The sequence below is a fragment of the Taudactylus pleione genome, unplaced genomic scaffold, assembly GCF_031769625.1.
Source record: "Taudactylus pleione unplaced genomic scaffold, aTauple2 ptg000473l, whole genome shotgun sequence".
Taxonomy (NCBI): Eukaryota; Metazoa; Chordata; class Amphibia; order Anura; family Myobatrachidae; genus Taudactylus; species Taudactylus pleione.
Genome location: NW_028284875.1, coordinates 11,254,206 through 11,278,534, shown reverse-complemented (window position 1 = coordinate 11,278,534; position 24,329 = coordinate 11,254,206). Strand labels below are relative to the sequence as shown.

At 44.0% G+C, this 24,329-nt stretch overlaps 1 protein-coding gene across 1 annotated transcript in view; it reads left to right on the top strand.

The window, feature by feature from the left end:
- Positions 1-24,329, top strand: part of PCNX2 (pecanex 2) — a 449,190-nt gene that overhangs the window by 203,126 nt on the left and 221,735 nt on the right. Inside the window, exons 17-19 of the mRNA XM_088448947.1 lie at positions 14,395-14,500; positions 19,183-19,275; positions 21,614-21,764. Coding sequence (XP_088305073.1) covers positions 14,395-14,500; positions 19,183-19,275; positions 21,614-21,764 — 350 coding nt within the window. The remainder of the gene's footprint in view (positions 1-14,394; positions 14,501-19,182; positions 19,276-21,613; positions 21,765-24,329) is intronic.

Here is a 24,329-nt window from a genome sequence, read left to right as displayed (position 1 = left end):
TCAAGGATTTTTTCCACAACAAACTCCTGGCGACCCTGGATGAGCACCGGTGGAGGCCTGACTGAATGCCTAGGAGTAATCCTAGAGGATAAGAAAACCAGCTTCAGGAGTGAACAATGAAATGTGTTGTTAATCCTGAGAGTACTGGGTCATTTCAGTCGAAAGGCCACATGATTAACTTGTGAATGATTCTAAAGGGGCCAATCAATTTGGGGCCTAACTTCTGTGATCTCTGGCGAAGATTAATGTTCCTAGAGGACAGCCAAACCAAGTCTCCCACCTTTGAAGTTACAGGGCCTGCGACGTTTGTCAGCCCAAACCATGGAACGTCCGGATACTTGGAGAAGAGATTGGTGCACCTTACTCAAGACTGTCCGTAACCTAGAAACAGATGAAGATGAAGGAGTTCTGGTTGATGTCATCTCAAAGGAATTACTGTTAGGATGAGTCCCAAAATTGCAGAAAAAAGGAGAAACGGAAGAAGCAGAATGGCAGGAGTTGTTGAATGCAAAGTCAGCAAAAGGCAGAAGAGGAACCCAGTCGTTTTGACACTTGGAGATGAAACAGTGGAGGTACAGCTACGAAGATTGATTGGCCCCCTCCGTCTGTTCGTTGGACAGTGGATAATAACCTGATGACAGTCTGACAGTGATACCGAGATTAGCACAAAAACAGGCAACAAATTGAGTCCCTTGATCCGAGACAATGAGAGTCGGTCGAAGCGGCCGCACGGTCGTACGCCACCAATGTTCGCTATACTGCGCATGCATAAAGTTCGCTATGCGTGTGCGCAAACTAGCCGCTACGATCAGAAACTTCTCTCTCCTTGAACACTGCCAGGTCGGTAGTTTGAGTGACAGAATGAGGCGTTTGTGGGTGGTAACAGGGGAAGGTGCTTGAAAACGGGGGAGTGGAGATCCGAACGCAGGTGTGCCTAATTATGCGAACGGCGTTTTGTGGGAGTGCATAAGGTTTATGGGAGTGCCTAATTAACAAAGTAGCGTCATGGCACATGTGATATGGGAGGTTTTTACACTGACATGATCGTAGAGCTTAAGAGAGGGTATGGTCAACCTTAAGCTCTACGACCAGTTTCGATGGTTGCCGATGGTCTCGATTAATCCTTATATGCCTGGAGATGATGTGCAATGCGTACGAGAAGGGGGCGTATTTTTTTGTCTTCCGACCACTTCCTCCCCTTGGTCGGCCAGCTACCGATCCGAACTTAGGGACGCAACTTGCCAGGGAATCATTTGCATATATACAGCCCCTTTTCGCGTACGACCGTGCGGCCGCTTCGACCGACTCTGAATGAGGTCCAATATCTGATGGAAGCCCATTAGGTCTAGAACCAGGTTGAATAAAGAGTACTGCCAGCTCTTTAGCTGAAGGTAGTTTTATGAGGAGAACGAAATGAGCCATCTTAGAGTTTCGGTCAACAATGGTCCAGATGACCAAACTGCGGGAAGATGATGGAAGATCTATCACGAAATCCATAGCAGTATGGGTCCAAGGTTTTGAGGGAGTAGACAGTGGACAATAACAGACCAGAAGGTGTAGTCCGGAGAGTCTTATTCCTGGAACAGACGTCACAAGCCACTACAAACTCCCGAACATCCCGAGACATGGACTGCCACCAAACTGAATGGGAGAGTAGTTCAAGAGTCCTAGAGATGCCAGGCTAACCAACAGCTTTGGACGTGTGGAAGTCATTCAGGACTGCCTTACGAGACTTCTCAGGGACAAACAGCAATCCGGATGGCTTTTCAGAGGGAGCTTTGGACTGGCAGTGCTTGAGGGAATCCGCCAAGGTTCTAGTCAAGGCTAGATGAATTTGGGAAGCCGGAATGATGGTTTCTTCCGAAACAATAGGAGAATGAACAATGGGAAAACTACGTGAGAGGGCATCCGCCTTCAGATCCTTGGAACCAGCTTGAAAGGAGATGACAAAGTTGAAGCGGGTGATGAACAGGGCCCATTTTGCTTGCCTAGCATTCAGCCTCTTGGCAGTTTTGATATAGGATAGATTCTTATGGTCCATCAGAACAGTAACCACATGATTAGCCCCACTCTAACCCATGTCTCCAGTCTTCAAATGCCCATTTAATGGCCAAAAGCTCTCGATTGCCCACATCATAATTCCTCTCTGCCGAATCAAATTTCAGAGAGAAGAAGGTGCATGGATGCAGCTTGCCATCTTTAATATCCCTTTGAGAAAGAATGGCGCCAACTCCTATCTCGGAAGCGTCTACCTCAACCACAAATAGAAGATCCGGATTGGGATGTCAAAGAACAGGAGCAGACACAAAAGCCGTCTTGAAAGCTTGAGTGGCGCTGGTGGACCAATTAGCAACATCAGCCCCCTTCTTTGTTAATTCCACGATGGATGAGACAATCATTGAGAAGGATATAATAAACCTGCGATAATAATTTGCAAAACCAAGAAAATGCTGGATGGCCTTCAGCGAAGCTGGTTGCTCCCAATCCAAGATAGCCTTCACCTTGTTTGGATCCATGGAAAACCCGTGAGAAGAAATGATGTAACCAGAGTAGGAGACCTCTTCCACCTCAAATTCACATTTCTCCAACTTGGCATAAAAATTGTTGTCTAGAAGTCTCTGCAACACCAGTCTCACGTGCAGTCGATGCTGTTTCATGGACTTGGAATAGATGAGGATATCATCTAAGTAGACTACTGCAATGACTCCAAGAAAATCTCTTAAGACATCATTGATAAAGTCTTGGAAGACAGCTGGGGCGTTGGAGAGACCAAATGGCATGACGAGGTATTCGAAATGCCCTGAATGAGTGTTGAATGCCGTCTTCCACTCATCTCCTTCTCTGATGCGGATATGATTGCATCCTCCCCGGTGGTTGACCTTAGAAATTTGCGTAATTGATCGTAGAGAACAGAGATGAGCGGCAGGGGATACGCGTTCTTGATGGTGATTTTGTTTAATCCATGGAAATCATTGCAGGGTCAGAGTGATCCATCTTTTTTCTGGACAAAAAAGACGCTTGCTCCTTCCCAGAGCCTCTTGGATATACTCCTGCATAGCTTTACCCTCAGGGACAGACAATGCAAATAACCTGCCTTTGGGAAGTCTGGAATCAGGTAAAAGATTGATAGCTTAGTCGAAGGGTCGATGAGGAGGAAGGACGTCAGCCTGTTTCTTAGAAAATGCCTCAGTCAGATCACGATAGGAAGCAGGGATTGACGAGGACTGTGATGGGATGGCCACTGCTAGATGAATGGGTCGAGAAAGGCAGTGTAAAAAACACGAGGACCCCCCACTGAAGTATTTCGCCAGTTTGACACTGGATCACCGGGTTATGTCTCTTAAACCAGGGTAATCCCAGTACTACAGGAGCAAGTGGAAATTGAAGTAAAAGAAATGATAATTCCTCTAGATGCAGAGCTCCGATAGCCAATTGTAATGGAGGAGTCAGGAAAGCAATCAGAACCTTGGAGAGATTTCTGCTGTCCAGACCAATAACTGTGACTGGATTAGATATGGGTTCATGAGTGAGGCCCAATGTTTTAAAAAATGACAGGTCCATGAAGTTATCTGCGGCTCCACTATCCACGAAGGCAGAAACAGAAACTTGAGCACATGATGACTTGATTACTGTGGGAATAAGGACTGAATTTTCAGGAGAGATGGATACAAGGCCTAGATATAACTCTCCAATTACACCTAGACCTTGCCTTTTCCCGACTTAACAGGACAAAGTTGGGCTATATGTCCTTTACCACCACACTAAAGATAAAGACCCAATGTGCATCTCCTGCGCTTCTCCTCTGTTGGAAGACGGAAAGCCCCCAATTGCATTGGCTCTTGTTCAGCCGGAGACATTCAAACAGGAGATCGTGGAGAGAGGGCAAGTTCAATTCTACCCAGGGCCGTCGGTCGATGCGAATGGCCAGGCTCATCAAATCATCTAGGCTCTCTGGAAAAGGATATTGAACCAAGATGTCCTTTATCTGATTAGAAAACCCCCAATGAAACTGACTCTGGAGAACTGAGTCATTCCACCCAGAGTCGACGGCCCACTTATGGAACTCAGTACAGTAATCCTCGGCAGCCCTGTTCTCCTGCTTCAGAGACCGGAGACTTGCCTCAGCCGTGGCTGCTTTGTCTGGATCATCATAAAGCAGACCCAGAGTGGTGAAGAAGAGTCCACAGTCAGTAATGCAGCAGAGGTGGAAGGAAGGCCACAGGCCCAAGTTTGATGGTCTCCCTGTAAGAGGGAAATTACATTCCCAACTTGTTGGACCTCCGAGCCCGAGGATATAGGTCACAGCTTAAAATAGAATTTACAACTCTCCATGAAGTTTAGGAAGTCCTTGCGGTTTCCAGAAAACCGGTCGGGCATATTCAATCTAGGCTCCACTACCGTAGAATGAGTTGGACCAGCCCAAGTCTCCTCAACCCTAAGAGATAGTTCTTGCACCTTTTGGGTCAGAACCTGAATCTGAGCTGCTAGTATTTGCGCAGGATTCTGAGCGGGCTCCATGACAGAAAAGAACAAAAGAAAGGATGAATACTATGATCGTCGTATGAAAAAGTTTTCTTTTTGGGGTGGGTGATAATGTTATGTTATAATGTCCCGCAACAGCCTTGAGGGCTGGAATACTTGGAAAGCTGCAGCCGTGTAGCATGCTTGAGGGCTGGCTAGTTGTGGCCTTTGGGCCGTTGAACAAGATGCGGCCTTTGGGCCATGTAGCAGACTTGAGGCCTGGTAAACCTTGGCTAGTTGTGGCCTTTGGGCCGTAGAACATGATGCGGCCTTTGGGCCGTGTAGCACCTTAAGGGCTGGTAGGCCTTGGTCCTTGGCTAGTTGTGGCCTTTGGGCCGTAGCACAAGATGCTGCCTTTGTGCCGTGTAGCAGCCTTGAGGGCTGGTAAACCTTGGCTAGTTGTGGCCTTTGGGATGTAGAACAAGATGCGGCTTTTGAGCCGTGTAGCAACCTTGAGGGCTGGTAAACCTTGGCTAGTTGTCACTGATGTGTGGCCTGTGCCGCCAGGTTGACACAAGCGGCAGTATGCTTGATTTCGTACTTTGGACGCTGGAATGCAGCCTGTGCCGCCGGGTTAACACAAGCTGCAGGAGGTTGCTGGCTCTGCGTTTGTGGTATGGAGGCATCAAGGAGTGCAGCGAGTTGGCCAGCTGGTTGATGGGGGGGAGCTTGTCTTCCTTCTCTGCTCTACAGGCCAAGTAGGCTCTTCCTCCATCTGAGATTTGGAGATTTTTACAATTGAAGCATTTTATACAATGAAATGATATTTGTGCGGCTAGTACCAGACCCTTGACCCCCTTTGAGGATATGTGCCTGGCCCCTTTGCACCCGGCGCATTTCCTCTCGAGGGGCTACACACATGTACTCCGCCAAACCCCCCTCCAAGTATGCTACAGATTGGGAGCGAGACCTTTAACTTAATTTAGAGGATTGTGACTGGAATAGAATTTTCCAAAATACGTATGCTAGTTCTGTCATGCTGGTGCAGATGCCCTCTCACGGTAGCAAAGATGTTTCCTGAGCTACCGTATAAATGTTGGCGATGTGATAGGGAGCCAGGCTCCCCACTGTACTTTTGGTGGGACTGCGGTCTCCTACGACCCTTCTGGGACCAAGTTATTTCTGTTGCTATATTGCTAAGTCTATTGGGGCGACGACATTCCCTCAGACCCCTCGTTTTTGCTTCTTAATTTATTCTCTGGCAACTTATAAAAAGTCCTTGCTAAAGTTTTTCAATAGCGCCGCGAAAACTGTGATCCCGGTTTGCTGGCAGTCCACTTCTGCCCCCACACTTAAGGAATGGTTTGCCTGTATAGATATGTATATGTCAATGGAGGACCTCCGAGTGAGCCCAGAGAGGAATCAGGAGTTTATCTTCACTTGGCACCCATGGCCGGAATTCAAGTCTTTTAGAGAATACCTAAGATATGCTGCTTGAGGCCAGAAATTTCTCCCTTGATAGAGCCTGTGTAACTGCTCCTGCTACTTGCTGCCTCTCAGGAATTATTTTCTATTTGGGATTTTGATTTACTCTCTACCCTTCCCTCCTCCCTATCTCCCCTCCCTATCCCCCCTCCCCTTGTTTGTACGTCCTTTTTTTAGTCTTTATTAGTGCAGGACTTTTCTCTGTATCTGTTATCTTAATTGTTTTATATTGTATATATTTTTTGAATACTGCTATTATGTTGTGGGTTTATCTCCGTGTTTGGTTTTTGTTGTGTGTGGTCTGTATCCCACAATTTTATATATTGTTACTTGTGATTTTGTAAAATATTTAAAAAAAATAAACATAGGTAGACTTCCAGCTCCGCCCACTATGCAGTGAGCTGTGTGTGGCTAGGGCTCCGCCCCAGACCCGGTGAATTACATACCACAGGGCTGTTTGACAGCCTCCAATCTGCCCCCTGAAGCTTCCTCAGACACTCGAGACCCCGCTTACCTGTATGGAAAAGTATTTCCTCTCCTTAATGCTGTGGAAATCACAGAGGAACCGCGCTGACCGCCGCCCCTCCGAATCCAAGATGGCGGCCATGACTCCGCAGCAGGGAGAATCGATTCCTATTTCTACACAGCAAGTGGCTCAGACATCCTCAGAGCCTGCTACAGGTACCGCTGATTCTTTCATAACTTATGGGGACCTATGCTTCAGGAACAGGCAGATATATTTCAGCAGACAATGTCTGCCTTAAAGGGCCAGATGCAGCAGATCTCTCAAAGAGTCTCTGAAACTGAAAATGTGTCTGGATCTAATTTTCACAAACTTAACACTTTGAAAGCTGAATTTATTACATTACATAAATCTCACCAGCAACTACTTTCTAAAGTCGCCGACCTTGAGAACAGGTCACGTCGGAACAATTTAAGAGTCGTAGGTCTCCCGGAGACCATTAAATGACAGATCTTGTTAAAAAATTTTCTACACAACTCCCGGCACGTTTAGATGTTGCTGAGATCTGTCAGGATATTATTGTGGAGAGAGCGCATCGTTTGGGCCGCAAAGAAATACTCCAGACAGGCGACCTCGAGTTGTCGTATTCCGATGCCTGAATTATGTCCATAAAGATATTATATGGTCAGCATCCCGCAAATGTCGTAACCTTACATGGGAAGGTCACCGCCTATTTTTAGTCCAAGACTTTTCTACAGAAGTCACCAAGGCTAGGAAGGAATTTTCCCCTATCTGCCAAAATTTAATCCAGCATGGTCGTCGGTTTGCTTTATTATTCCCAGCACGTCTGAGATTATACGACGGCGACACATATAAAGATTTCACCACTGCAGCAGATGCAGAAGCTCAGGGGTGTATCTAGTGATCCAAGCGCCCCTGGCAATGTAATGGACTGGTGCCCACCCCCCCATGCAGTGCCCCCAATAGTAATCCCCCAGTAGTAGTCCCCCCTATGCTGCATTGTCCCCAGTAGTAGCCCCCCCTATACAGTGCCCCCAGTAGTACCCCCCTATACAGTGCCCTCAGTAGTAGTCCCCCAATACAGTGCCCCCCCAGTAGTAGTCCCCCCTAATACAGTGCCCCCCGTAGTAGTCCCCCCTATACAGTGCCCCCAGTAGTAGTCCCCCCATACAGTGCCCCCCAGTAGTAGTCCCCCCCTATACAGTGCCCCCAGTAGTGGCCACCCTCCCTAAATTGCCCCCAGTATTGGCCACCCCTATAGAGTACCCCCAGTAGTGGCCACCCACCCCCTAAAGTGCCCACAGTAGTGGCCACCCCTATATAGTGCTCCCAGTAGTGACCACCCCCATAAATTGCCCCCAGTAGTGGCCACTCCTATACAGTACCCCCCAGTAGCGGGCACCCCCCCATAAAGTGCCCCCAGTAGCGGCCACCCCCTATTTCAGTGCCCCCCCTGTAGTGCCAGGCTTACACACACAAACAGAACAAAAAAAAATTCAACTTACCTTATCCCCGCTCCTGACGAGAACGCCGCTGTCTGCTCTGAGCCTCGGCCGCTCTTCTCCTGCATGGGAGAGACGTCATGACGTATGACGTCTCTCCCATCACATGCTGCGGGGGGAGTCGGCACACGGAGCTCATTAGTGAGCTCCAGCCTGCTCCCTCAGCAGACGACGCAGCAGCAAATGAGAGTCTGTCTGACTCTCATTAGCCGCCGCTGGCGGATGTGTGTTTATAAACGGTGTAGGGCAGACCGCTATCACTGCGGTCTTCCCTACACTTGTGGGCCCGGGGGACTTGTCCACCCCTTGGCTACTGGTGGCACTGCCGGGCGGCACCCCCCCTTTGGTCGGCGCCCCTGGCGAGTGCCATCCTGGCCAATGGGTAGATACGCCCGTGCTGAAGCTTATACTCGGGAGTTATTTCAATCCGAAAAAGACTCCGCACTGTCTTCTCCTACTTCACCCACGAGGGTCTGAGTATAATGTGTTCTACTGACATTGTTGTTTAACTCATTACCTTGTGTCACCCCCTTTGGTTAACAATGAATAATACATTCAGTTATAACACACGTTGTTTTACAAAAGTGAAAATATTCTTTGCTGAAGGATATATTACTATTGTTTTGCTGGGTCTGGTTAGGAGTTCACTGGCCAGGACTCTTTATTATTGGCGCCTATCCACCTGCGCCAACCGGAAGTCTCAATCTTGATAACAAAACAGCCTGTTTGTAATTACAAGTATTCGTCAGCGCCTTTTACAACGGCTGTGTTACTATTACCCCATTGTATGTCTTTTCCCCACTGTGTCCACTTCCCCTCCCCCTGTCCATATATGTATTTCTTTTTCTCTTCTCCATGTCCTTATGATAGGTTTGATATTTTGGCTCATTGGAATTATAGCACATATCCTCTTAGCATCGTCTTAAATTAACGTTATGTCACAAATAAGATTTGGCACTTGGAATGCGGGAGGATTCCACTCCCCAATTAAGTGTAAAAAAAATTCTAATATATTTAAATAAATTACATCTAGATTTGGTGTGTTTACAAGAGACGCATCTAATTGCGACAGAGGTTGCTAAACTTAATATGATGGGTTGGAGAGTATTGGCGTCATCCCCATGCAACTCCAAATCTAGAGGTGTGGTGGTGATGGCCAGACATGATCTACCTGTTACAGTCCTTGGAACTGAGACAGATCCTGAGGGTCGATATGCCATCCTGGAAACTTCCATTTATGATGCACCTTATGTGATTTGTACTATTTATGCACCTAACCGGTATGACAAGAGATTTTTAGGATCTGTTCTCTCAAAACTATACCCTATATGTAATGAGAATGTAATTTTATGTGGAGATTTTAATTTAATAGTATCAAAGGAGATGGATTGTCAACACCCATCCAGTCGATCTGCACACATGCCCAGATATGGTATACCGTATGTCATGCAACAACTGCAGCTCATTGATGTTTGGAGAGCCAAGCATCCCACTGAAAAAGATTACTCCTGCTTGTCGGCTGCCCATGGCTCATTATCCCGGCTGGACTATATTTTGATGTCCGACTCCATATTTTTTAAATCACTTGATAGTTGCATCGAACCAATAAGTCTCTCAGATCACGCATTGGTCTGGGTTGATCTTGCAGTCAATGTAGATAAAGGCCCATTTCGCCAATGGCGCTTTCCGTCCAGCCTAATGTCCTCACTGAAATTTCCTCATGGCAAAACTACAAGCAGGATAATCAATCACATGAGCAAGAAGACCCTCTGTTGTTCTGGCAGACCTCAAAGGTAGTACTCAGAGGGGAATTCATTTCATATGTCAGTTATAATAGAAAAAGATTTTTGAAAACTTTTAAGTCTACACAACAAGCACTTACAGAATCCTTTTCATGATTAAAACTTCTCCTACTCCCGCACATAAGCAATTGTACTTGGGTTGTAAAACCCATTTTGACGCTATCCTAACTGACATGGGAGATAGGCACACATTCCAAAGAGGGTTTAAATTTTACAAGCACGGCAATAGGATCGGACGCCTCTTATCCAGTCTTTTAAAGGGCCCACGACCGTCCACTCTGGTTAAAAGACTCCGCACATCCACCGGCTCTTACACTTCCTCTAGCAAACAAATAGTCGAAGAATTTCGTTCTTTTTATACCAAACTATATGCTGCGCCCCCCCCCTGATGAATCAAACAAAGATTTGTTCTGGTCTACTAATACCCCTCCTCAACTGCCTTCTGACTTGGCTGCTTCCTTAACCGCCCCGATCTCTGCATCAGAGGTACAAAAAATTATACAAGGTATGAGTTCGGGTAAAGCCCCTGGCCCTGACGGGCTTACTGGGGAATTTTATTAATTTCTCTCCCCCAAAATTATAGATACATTAACATCTGTATATAATCACATGTTAACTACTAAGACCTTACCATCTTACTTCAACTCAGCAATCCTAAAAGTCCTACCCAAACCAGGCGAAGACCTGGAATGCTCTGGCTCATATAGGCCTATTTCTCTTCTTAATAATGACTACAAAATATTATTAAAAATATTGGCCGAGCGAATGAAAGTAGTACATCCCAGACTGGTTCATGAAGATCAGACTGGGTTTATATGGGGGCGTCACTCGACGGCCAATATACGTAGAGTACTGGCAGCATCCAATTGGGTACAGTCATTAAAAACCAGGGATTTACATACCATCTTATCGTTTCATGCCGAAAAAGCCTTCAACCTGGTATCTTGGGACCATTTATTTTTCACACTCCATAAATTTGGATTCCAGTCAGATTTTATTATGCTTCTTACCTCACTATATACTCACTCAACCTCACAAATTGTCTGTAATGTCTATTCCTCAGATCCCTTCCCTATATACAAGGGTACCAGACAGGGCTGCCACCTGTTACCACTCCTGTTTGCACTCACTTTGGAGCCGCTTGCTATGGCGCTCTGCGCTTCCACGGTGTTTCAGGGAATCTGGGTTGGAGCAGTAGAACTAAAGGTAGCATTATTTGCTGATGATGTGCTTTTATTTATGTCCGACCCGGCTTCCTCGATGCCGGAGGTGATGCGCCTCATGGATTTATTTGGATCTTTTGCGGGTTACAGGGTGAAAGTAGCCAAGTCGGAATACTTACCACTTTCTGGTGCACCAGAGGACTTTCACTCAATCCCCATATTTTAAAATTTTCATTTAGCACGCCCAACCTTGAAATATCTGGGGATACATATTCCTTTTGATCCTGGGAAACTAAACTCAGTGAATTACTCCCCATTACTCCGATCAATATCAAAATTACTAACAGATTGGTTATCCTTACCTTTGTCCTTACTGGGACGCATTGCCGTCTTGAAGAGTGTTATATTCCCCAAAATTTCATACCTTATGCAGATGTTGCCGATCTCCCCCCAAAACAGATCCATATGCACTCCAAAAAATGTTCACTAAATTTATTTGGAACCGCGGAAAATCAAGGATTACCTTGGCTAGACTTAGTTTGCCCCGGAAAGAGGGGGGATTGGGTGTCCCTGATCTAAAGATTTTTTCTTTATCAGTTGCCTTCAGATATATTTCAGATTGGTTACTGAATCGTTCTGTTTATACTTCCCTGGATGTGGAGAGAGAGTTATTTAAACCATACTCCCACACCCCCAGAAAATCCATTCCCCAACAAATTATAGCAAGCCCCCTGTTTAATAGCACCTATCTAGCCTGGATAGCGATTAACCACAGGCTGAAAAGGGATTGGCATTTCACTCCGTTTATCTCTATCTGTGGTAATCCACTATTTCCCCCTGCTATGACCAATAGGGGTTTTGCAGAATGGAAGAGGAAGGGGATTCTAATAATCAATGATGTATTCGACCCGGGGGGTAACATACTACCATTTATCAATATCAGAAATACCTTTAACGTCTCGAACAACTGTTTTTATATGTATCTCCAATTGCGACACTATATTTCTGGTCTACCTAAAGCCTATTTAACTCCAGATGGATCTGACCCACTAGTTTCACTCTTATCTCTAATAAAATTCCATAGCAATCATACTAAACTATTAACTGACATGCTGAATAAGACTGATTCCCACCATGCCTGGAACTCTTTACATAGTAGTTGGTCCAGGGATATTCCATCTTTCCCGAAACCTAACAGCTTTCTCTTACATTTTGACTCTACAATGAAGTACTTGCGCACGGCAATGCTATAAGAAGTACATTATAAAGTACTGAATAGAGCATATATTTCACAACATCAGAAGAAATATATGGTCCCTAACGAAACAGGTCGATGTCTTAAATGTCATCATGAATCAGCCTCCTTTTATCACAATTTCTGGGAAGATTCGCCGATTTTGGAACAAAACAATTGTGTTTATTAATAATATTTTTTCCTTACATTTACGCCCAGACCCTTCAGCGGTTTTATGTCTTATTTATACCAATTGGGAACTTGGACCACATAAAAGATCCATTATTCCTTTACTTTCTATTATTTTAACTACGGCCAAAAAAGTTATTTTAAAACAATGGACCAGTAACACTCCACCCTTTATTTCTGAGGTACAACATTTACTACTTAAAAATTTATATTTTGATAGGAGGGCTTCATTTCCGGATGTCGAGAAGGGAGTAGTGCAATTTTACAGGAGATGGGGTCCTTACATTGATTACTTGCCACCACAGACCCAAACCCAAATATTACAGGTGTTTGAAAACACAAATTGGTATCTGCTGAGACAGCTGATTTAAATATAGAGGGTATGATTGTATTATATTTCTCTATAAGTTAATAATATATATACTATTATTGTATTTGTGACGATATGTGGATATGACTGACAGAAACAGAAAAATAGGAGCCTGATTATATACGGATGGAGAAATTGTGAGATTCGAAATACAACTTCTTTTTGAGAATCTTCCCTATGTCCCTCCCACCCTACCTATCGTGTTTTCCCCACATGCATGTTTGTCTTGTGTGCCCCCCCCCCCTTTTTTATGAATAATTGTACTTATTGAACTGGTGTACAAAAGAGAAATGATGGAAATGTTTGTTAGTCTGGTTTAATTCATGTTATTTAATTCAACGATTTCTTTTTTTTTTCTCTTTTTGTTGTTTTCTCAAACTGCACGAATGGGGAAAAATCAGAGCAGGCCTCTGAGTACAGATATTCATATTTTCTCAAACATGTATTAAAACCCCTATGTGCATCATCACTACAGATATCGTTACTGCACTATAGTGAGTTAATTGTTCAACTATATATATTTTATATTCTGGTTATAATTTCCACCTATGTCGAATTGTTACCATAATATCTATTTGTATTTAACACAAATCATCTAATTCTTTTGTATGTAACTATTATAAAATTTCCATAAAAAGATTTAACAAAAAAATGAAAAATAAATAAACAGATATTGCACAAAAAAATAATATGGTCGATATAGCACAGGCACTGAAGAGAGCTGCAGGGAGGCCCTATCCCCTCTCTTCCCCACAGCTCTCATTGTCTGCCTGCCTTCTACGCAGCCTATCTTCCAAGTTGTTCCATGGGAAGAGCTGTAATTCTCTTACAGCAGATAAATGAAGACTGCATGTGATAGGAAACAGCCTCCTCCTAATGGCTAGTACCAATCGCCTGTGGAGAGTGTCAGCCCCAGGTGCAGGAAGGACCCTGGCCTCAATTACATAGCAAACAGCACAGAAGCTGGAAGAGCAGCAGCACCTAAACACAGGACGCCAGTCGGAAACCCAAACTTGGTGATTCTGAGCCCTTGGAAAGTAATTATCATTCTATTAATTCCTGGTTTGTAGGCAGACAAAAATTGCATTTGCACCCCTCACATTGTATTATGATTTGCACTTTTTAGGCTCTTTAGGTCAGAGGTATCCAAACAATTTGTGATAATGTAGCCCATAGGTTACAATTGCGTCAGCATAGCTTTTTGGAGATTGGTACATTTAATAATTTAGCAACCTACATAGAATCCTACTAGTACTGTTTTCCACAACCTTCATCTGTGTATACTTCATTTTTGTGGGAATCACCTGAAAACAGCTGTAACTAGATATCCCGGTAATACTCAGAAACCACAAGAGGGCTAATCTCTTGCAGACGTGAGGGTTGCAAATATTTATCTATTTATTTCTGAGGGTGTGTAAGCAGAGTTGCCGGCTGCGGTGAGTAGTACATACACAGAGTGTTTGAACTCCTGCAGTTAGTATAGGGCTGGTGCAAATGTGCACTGTTATAGATGACAGCTATTTTCACAAGTGGATGGATGTGGTATTGCAGTCACCTAAATATATACAACTCTGAATACAGGCAAAGATCCGCATTACTTGCCAAGCATGCAAAAGGCCCCATTTGCGACCATCATGCATGCTGCTCTGAATCAGTCTCAATGCCTTTACAGTTTAAGTTAACTCCATTCATTTTGTTTGATAGATCTCTGATTAAGGGCACACTGTTTCCTGGATTTATTCAAGAAAATGTGACAATTTGTTCCACACCGCAAGAAGATACATTACTAGAAAAGATGAAAAACTCAGTGGTAATTTGCTCATCTTTGTTGCCCTTTTGGCAGTGCTGACAGTAATCATGATTCTGATGTGGTCACATTTCCGTCTGCTTCCAGCACTCAGAAGTTCTATGCGAAAACCTATGCGACCACACAATCCCCAGCTCTCCAGAGCCAAGAACAGTCATCATCATCACTGATATACCTACCCCATGCTCATTGCATGGGATAGGTATATCGCTATTCTGCTTCTACACACACACACCGCAGTTGCTAATATCAGCCGTGCTATTTAAATGTTTGCATTCACATTGCGAACACAGCCTGACATAAGGACGCCCTCGTCCCCTTACTCACATCCATATACTAGGGGAATATAGCGAAACAATCGGTAACATCGGACCCATAGCACAGTTAAGGCAAGTCAGACCTCACTCAGAAATTATAACTTCTGCGCACGGCATGAGACCTCAGGCGGTGTCTGCTATCGCAGTGGCTAATTTATGTATGCCCATGCAACGTTGTTGAAACGCACTGGCACGCCTGCGTTCCCCGAGACACCCCCCCCCCCGTGACCACCCACAAACGACACTTCCTGTCAGTCACTCTGCTCTGGGTCTGCAATTGCTAGTTTGCGCACGCAGACTATGATGCATACGCATGTGCAGTACGAATTAATCGACCGATTGCGTGCGCATTAGCAACTGCGTTCCTTGCTGAGTCAGGCTCTGAGTCTACAGGCCTACAACACTTCCACGGGATGCTTATACTGCATGCAAACGCCCCATTGCTGCCTAGTTGCCAAACAGTATGCCACTATGCCAGTATGACTGTTCAGTATCGCTTGTAGATGCTCTAAGTTACATATGCAGGCCACAATGCATGCACAGTCTTCTTCAAATGGTGGGATGCAGTCACATTTGGAATTGTGTAAGAATCAGGCCCTAACAGGCTTATTCAGAGTTAGGGCCCTCTTCGCTCTCTGGGCCTGATTCAGAGCCGTTCGCTATTTGTGGTCGTTCGTTCAAAAACAAGGGGTGGCTATTCAAATGATCCGTTCGCAAATTGCAGTCTGTTCCCACCTCTAAGTCTGAACGAGCGAGCAAAACATACGCTCGTTTATTTGATAAAAACGCCCCCTGGCCGCACGCACCATACGTCATGTCCACTATTTATTAGATTAATCGAGTACATCGTACAGCGTATGAACTGCTCGCTATTCTTGTGGTTGGTGTTTTCAACCGCTATTTTGCGAGCAGTTCTGAGTTAAAAAAAAACAAGTGACGTGGTCAATGACGCTGCTGTATTAATTATGCACTCCCTTAAAATGCCCGTTTTGACCTTTAAGCACGCCTGCGTTCGGATCTCCACTCCCCGTTTTCAAGCACCTTCCCCTGTTACCACCCACATACGCCTCATTCTGTCACTCAAAATAGCAGGCCCTCGCTATATTGCGTACCAACGATTTTCGGCCGCACTGACTGGTTCGCGCATGCGTACTAAAAACCGTACGCATGCGCAGATGTGCGAACATCGCTCGGAACGAGCGTACTGCCGCTAGCGAGTGGCTCTGAATGAGGGCCTCTGTCTGTTATACCCAATATTGTTTTATTATAGTATTCCCAATTGTAAATTGCAACGTAATATGTTGGCACTATATAAATAAATGTTTATAATATTAATATGCGAAAAACAAACATAAGGTGCAATAAAGGAGCAAGTATTCTCGTTGCAATGCATTTATTATTTTTGCATGCAGTGAAACTGCTGCTTTCTCAAATACTGGGCAACTATGTTTGTACACTGAAATTTAGAACTGAACTACACACCCCCTCAGCAAACCATACTTGCTGACACTCTGTGAATGTCAGGATGACTCTCTAAAAAAGTGGTGATCTTCCTGACTCTCTGGAGAGTCTAGTAATCACCCCGAGGCTCTGCCCGGGTGGGCACTACACAGTAATGATGTCATGACTCTGCCCACCATGGAGAAAACAGTGGAAAAAATAATAAGGAGGATGAGTGCTAAGAAACTGGCAGCCACTCTCTATCACACTGTGTGATGTGTAGCTGGAGCCACTTCATCAAGAGATATTTGTAGAGTTTGATTAGGGTGTGATACAGGTGTGATATTTATATACAGTATACATTTATATACATAAAAGGAGCCAGCACATCCAATTATTAATGAAGATAAGTTTTATCCATATATAAAGTGCATCAGAAAAGTTTTAGTGCATCCATAATAAAGTGCATTTCCAAAAACGGCATAGGACAATCGGGTATATTCATTAGCATATGACTAAAACAAAAATAGTGTGAAATAACTCAGAGCGCTCCAGCAGCCAACAGATCAAACAACTCAATGAGGTTGTTCCCACCACCTCAAAAACTGATACTAACTAAACATAAATAAAGATGTTGATATCTGTCGGCGCTTTACTGATATGACAATGTAGATAAAAATAGATTAGATGTACTGATAACTATCCTTTTCTGAGAGTGTCTTATCCTCCAATGATTGGATGTCCTCTATTCATAAAAGGGGCCAGACCTTCAATCACTGAAATCTTCTCAATAGTATAACCGATAATTCTGCGTCAGATGGCAAGGATGAGGGTATGACTGTCAAAGAAAGGAAAAAAAGCAACCCATAGCATAATTTCCTTTTTAATCACAAATGAGCACATGTAACATAAAAACACACAAGTAAGAAGCTAAAATCCAGAATGGAAGAAAAGATTACAATTACCATAAAGGCTTTCAGAACCTGCTTGAAGTTCTGGATAGGCATGTAAGGAAGGAGCAGAGGTGCTGCCTCAAATCTCCCCAAATTCCAATCAGCAACAGGAACCCGGTCACTGCTGCAATGCGTCCCAAAAGAGTGAGCCAAAAAGTAAGCCTTACTCATTCTTGCCATAGTGTACTCATCAATAATGACATGATCCCGGGTCCCTCAAAAAAGTAACGCCCGACAGCAGCCGTTTCAGTGTTATCCAAACACCTTAATCATGAGCATACTGCTAACTGCCCCCAAACCAGGTTATATACCCAATTGCCTAACCAAACAACAAGACTCCCCTGCATTAACACCTGCCTCGCATCGCCGTGTAAGGGCGGAAATAACACTACACAAGAGGGAGCTGCTGCGGCAGCGTCACCAAGAACGTCCTTTGGACTCTCCAGAGAGGTACTTCCTAAATTGCAGCTTCAAGTTATTTACCCTTTCTCAAGGATTAGTGGATCATCTATAAACAGAAAAGATGTTGGGTGCAAAATGGTGATGTAAGTCACAACTATTCTTTACCATTAAGCAGACCCGAAACAACACATTTGGTGCTCACTCCATATTGTAAATAGGGACAGCACGCACCAAAGGTGTGTGTCCAAAAAGGTCCGAGTCTCGCAGGAAGGGGCATGGTCACTCAATAGTACAATAGTAGTGCAACCTTATTCACCGTACACCACACAGTAGTGTACCATAATCATGTTACGCCAAACAGTAGTGCTCCTTATTTATTTTATGCCAAACAGAGCCCTTATTCACATTACACTACACAGTAGTGCTCCTTATTCACATTACCTCACACAGTAGTGCTCCTTATTCAAATTACGACACACAGTAGTGCTCCTTATTCACATTATGTCACACAGTAGTGCTCCTTATTCACATTATGTCACACAGTAGTGCCCCTTATTTACATTACGTCACACAGTAGTGCCCCTTATTTACATTACACAGTAGTGCCCCTTATTCACGTTACACCACACACTAGTATCTCTTAAAAATATTATGCCACACAGTAGAAGTGCCCCTTAAGACACACTAACTGTTGTCAGCAGCTTTGCCCACAATGAAATCGATTCTGATAACATGTTTGAGGTGTTCTAGTTGTCTAAGACCCAGAAGTCCCTCTGGCGTTCTTCTGCGCATGCACGCGTTCTGCGGGGGACGCTCAGAGGGATTATTCTTCTCACGTCTTTTGCGACTAGAAGCTCATAGGCTTTATTGGGTACCGCCATCTAATTATGGCATTACCCACCTCGCGGGGCTTGGTGCATATGAGAAATGCGGTCAAACCCCCGAAAAGTGCATTTTCAGGGGTTTGACTGCATTTCTGGCTTTGCTGCATATTGTCCTTTGTCTGTGTAGTGATGTCTCAATTAGTGCGACTAGTATTGTCTTCAAACTTGCACCCCCTAATAAAATTGCAGCATATAAAGGAACAACTGTTGACTTGTATTTTGAACATACAAAAGATCAGGGGGCTGATTTGTGGTGATGTGATTTATATTCTTGTTTTTCTGCCGATTCAACTCGACTTGCAAATCGTTGGACATGCTCCAGAAAAATGATGAAAATGCGAAAATCAGAGGCTTTTACACCTCAACCCTTGTGTTTGCGCTGCTGCACAAAAGAGGTGCAGCAATGCGCCGTCTTTCTACTTTGCTAAAAATTCCTTCTTTGTTCTCCGTTCCTCCCCCCGCAGCTAATATACTCATCCTGCTCCACAAAACTGTGTCCTGATGTTCAGGTTCAGTTCAGATACCAGTTTAGCTCTATCACAGCCCGTTCCACGTATTCAGTTTAATTTCTCCTATAATTATGTTATTATTTTCTAGCAACAATTATTCCTGAAGCATATGTAGGCAGATGTTTGAATGCTGTCTTGTCAGTGTTCTCAAAAACATTAATGGTTTTGTTTATTTCACAGAAAGAAGTTCTTATGTCAGATCTTATTGCCTGCACAGTGATTGCATTTCTATCATTTGCAGTCAGTGCCAGCACAGTGTTTCTGTCACTCAGAGTAAGTAGAATGTGTACGCGGTATGTGATAATGCAACATATCATTAAGATTTTTTGAAGCTTATTAATTCAAAAATTAGTTGTCCGAAAGTGAACAGTCCATTTAATGCTGTAATTGCAGACGTAGTTTAATCTGTGTAAAATAAAATAATATGAAAATTAGGCAATATATATATTAAAAAGACTTCTGCTGTATAACAGTATGTTAAACTACATCAGAGGGATATAGCCAAATAACACAAATAATAACAACTATACAGGAAAGAAAACATTATGATTGTTGGCTGTTTTAGAAGCTTTAGTAAATCTACCGCTTAGGGTGAGTACACACGTCAGATATAACAGGACGATATGAATGATAACAATATCGATCATATCATTATCATTCATATCGTCCTGTTTTTGGTCCCTTCCAATCCCCAAACAATGGTCGATGTGCGGTAACGGATTGATATCGGTCATATCGATATCGACCAACGCCCGTGCATGCAGGCCAACCTGGTCGATATTGACCAGGTTAGCCTGGTTACTATCGTGGGTCGTTATAGTTGTTTGGGGGTTGGTGCATGTGCTGGATGTTCAATATCGAACATCCAGCACATGCAGGACGATCAGACAATGATATCTGATCGTTGTCTGATCACTCCGTGTGTACGGAGCTTTAGATTTTGTTAATGACAAGCTGTAGCTTGTATTGGCCCATTAGTTTGTTTTCTATTTATCTTTTATCACTTCATTATATTGATATTCTTTGCTTTTGTATTATTTATTTATCAGAGATATTCTGTTTTATTGCAATTTACTAGTGAACAAACACTTTTTATTATCTATTTAATTATTATCATTTGTGACCACTAATGCTTTTGAAGTCCAGTGACACTTATATGCATATCTAAGAATTTGTATATCAATTTGTGCTTTTATATGATCATAGGGGGTCATTCAGACCCGCTCGCGAGCAAAGGATGCTCGCAAGCGGGTCAATGTTGCCCCACTGCGCATGCGCACGACAGAGGGAGCTCCGTCGTGCGCATGCGCGAGACCCGGATAGCGACGGGCTCTCCGTCGCTAAGGGTCTAGCACCAAAGGGGGTGTGCTGTCGATGTTGATTGACAGCACGCCCCCTTTGGTGGGCGTGCCGAGGGAGTGGCTGCCAGACGGAGGCGTTCCCATGGGAACGCCTACCGTCTGAAGCCGGCCCCACTGACATCAGTAATGATGTCAGTGGGAGTGATTTTGGCTTTGATAGAGCCAAAATCACTCCCGGGCTTGCGGCAGCGAGACCCTACCGCAGGGTCTCGTCGCAAGCCCGATGGTCGCGATGGTCAAAGACCATCGCGACCATCTTTTGGGCCGCTCGCACCCACAGCTATGCGAGCGGCCAGGAGGCCGCTCCATATTCAGGTAGGAGGGCACTGATTCAGAGCGAGCGCTCTGGTCAGAGGGTTCAGCTCTGAATCAGGCCCATAGTGCATACTTTTTGCTAGATCTCACACCACTTCCAATGCTGCTGTGTCCGAAGATTATGTTTCATCTTGTTTTGTTTTCATTATCAGTGTTAAAATGCAGTGTTAGCAATAACCAGGATCCTCCTATATTTACCAGGCTACATGGACCAGTTGTAGTGACTATCTTTAGTAACTGCAAAATTACTTTAGGAGTGCTGGGAATCATTGCCTCCCCACCTTTATAATTTGAGTAAAACAAGAAACAAATATGGTCTTGGGTTTCTACTTGGTCCCACCTGCATTGTTTTACGGACAAGGTAAAACTAAAACCTCCTTGCTCCTAGATGGGTCACCCCTTGTTAAAACAGCGGGCCAGCCCTCACCTCCCTCTGTACCACCTCTGCTCATCCTGTAAAGAAATTGTGCCCACTCTAACCACCTCAACCCACCCTATAAAGAAAGTGTTCTCTCCCCAACCTCCCTCAATACCACCTCTGTCCTCCTGCAGACACTGAACTTTAACACTGCAGCATTGCTGGCAATCCGCCCTGCATCCATCACTATGGCAGACGTGCTGCACTGTTCAAAATGGTGAATGGCAGCCCCACAAGGTCGCTAAGCCACCAGCTTGCCCTGCTTGCCACCATCTCCAGTTCCAGTCTCCGAAGAGGAGAAATACAGGAAAGAGGGGCCGGGGGGGAGGGGACGGAGACTGCATATAACTGCTGTTTGGATGCACTTGGAGCTGTCGGCACCCACAGGGGGACAGATGTCAGAGAGAGGATGCAGGTGAGAGAGGTAGGGATGGGGAGGAAGTGGACAGAGATTACAAAGAGACAGACATCTTTGTATTATGAAATGTAAAAGTAATAGGTGTATTTCTTTTTATAGCCATTTCTCAGCATTGTGTTACTTGGTCTAGCACTAGCAGTGGGGCTCCTGGCACACTATATAATACCACAACTTCGGAAACATCATCCTTGGCTATGGATTTCGCAGCCAGTTCTTCAAAATAAGGAATACAGACAGAGAGAAATCTTTGGTGAGTAGCTCATATTCTGGATTAAGACATATCTGTTTACATTTTTAGGATGACTTACCGTAAATTACTCTTGATTATCAGGAATACATTTACAAGACTGTATCATAGGCTTACTTTGTTAGCACCCTCTAAATGAATGAAAATCACACAATATTTCAGGGAGAAATACAGCCACTTTGTCAGATACACTTTATATATGACAACATCATTTAATATCATTGCCTATGAAGCACACAATAGATAGAAGGCTGCTACATACTTGTCTACTCTCATGGGATGTCTGGGAGACTCCTGAGATCAGCCGCTAGGTGCACGGCCAGTTCCCACTTAAAGTGAGTGTTCCAGCGACTTAATGAATTGTGTCATTGTGGCGCCATCCCGCATTACTTAATGAAAAAATGGTGGCATTACCCAGCAGGGACTGGGGCTACAATGATGCAATTTGCAGTGGCACATGCCCCGCCCACCTACTTGGATTTCAGTAAAATATTTCTCATTTACAGTCAGGAGTGAATCTATTCAGCTTCACTTCAGATGCATCTGTCCGAGGTACTGATCTCTAAATACAGCTGTTCCATGTGTAAAGATGAGTGAATGAATCAGTTGAATGTGAAATGTGATAACTATGACAATTCCTAGTTGATGAAACAACTTATGTATCCCTAGCAAAATAATAATCTGTTAGTTTGAACTCAGGTGGTCTAGGAAGGAGAGTTAAGATGATGATAGAATATATGAGGGTTAATGAGGCCAAATGAAATAATAATATTGGGTGGTATATACCCACCACACCACACGGATTGGGTACGGGATCCCGGCACTCGGGATCCTGGCATTCAAAATCCTGACGCCAGCATCCCGACATGGTTAGGATACCGACACTTGTCAGTCAGTATCATAATCCTCCCCCTCTCCCTACCCTAACCCTCCCTCCCCAATGCCTAAACCTAACCTCCCACACCCCAAACCTAACCCCCCCCCTTAGTGCCTAATCCTTCCCCTAGTGCCTAACCCCTACCCCTAACCGCAGTACTTACCTTCGGAATGTCGGCAGTTGGGATGCCGGCGCCGGGATTCTGAAAGGTGCCGGGAATCCGGCTCCGGCATTCTAAATGCAGGCATCCCAACTGATGGGATATTGACTGGATCCCCACCACACTCTTGTAAGAACTGAGAATGATAAACATGCTGTAATACATAAGTAGACTCAGCTATAGTTTCCACCACTGAGATAAAGCCTATCCCTATTGCAGAGCCCATAGACACTAGAGAAATTGTCCCATGCTCCAAGAACCCAAAGCTGTAACTTCACCTTCTCAGCCACTTATTAACCTGCTATCGTTCTACCAGGTGCAGTGTAACGTTCTGATCACCAAATGTTTTGATTTTACAGTGATACATTTCTAAATTTTGGCAAATTAAAACTCTAGGTACAGTAAACCTGAATTGAAAACCAAGTTGTCAGTGAATGACACACAACACAGCTTAAAGCCACATATCAAAATGTTTTATGTTTCCTTTTTTAGGCCAGTTTGCTCTCTGTGGTACAGAGTTATTTGCATCCCTATTAATCCAGCTGTATTGTGTGATCGTGTAAGAGATACAGCAGTCAAATGTTATCCAGAAATCTATGCAAACTAATGATATTTTTGTTTTTTTTTGCTAGATACAAGTGTGTGCATACAGTACAGAATCATCCTTGACCCATGTGTGTTTTGTCACCACGTTTAATACTTATTGCAATCTATAGTAGCAAATCAGTGAAAATAAATGATCTTCTATAGGCAGAATGGGAGAAAGCAGTGTTGGGCAAGCGTGGGGAGAACACAGTATGAGCGTGCGCACACAATTCCAAAACAACTAGACATGCACACATCCGCAGATACATATTTTAGTAGTCATTTATCTTGTGAGTGCTTAAGGGCTGGTGCAGCAATTCACAATGATGATGACAACAACTTCCAGCAGCGTTATTTAGCCGCTTCTGATTGGCTGGTTGTATATTTACACCTGCAGCTATATTATATCAAGCTGCAGCTGTCTATTTCCATTGCTTCCTGTAATTGACATTTCTGTTTAGATTACTGCAGCAAAGAAGACTGACATTTGATTTTTAAAGGGGAAATCAGCAAATGCTTATTTTTAATTTACAATAAGAGATTCGGTATTCCTGCGCACTGGATTATATCTGACGGGGTATGCGGCACTTAGATATGAGGGTGCCAATCCCTCTGGGGTTAAATACAATACACAATAATAATCTAATGCGCTCCCCCTGGTGCTGTACTGGTATTGTCTACTGTATTTTAAGGAGTATATTACTGATGATTCTCCAGTAATATGTACAACACAGTGGGCGTAATACCATGTGACATAGTGATGTGTCATACACACTATGGACTAGAGATAGTGAAAGTACACAGCATTTAATGTAGTAAAACAACCACAACAAAATACAATAGGTTATACTGTTTCTAGTCAAAGTCACAATGGGGGTAACTAAAATATGGGTACAGTAATATGGAAGGTGAATCCCATGCACGTGATAAGTAAACTGGTAACGTG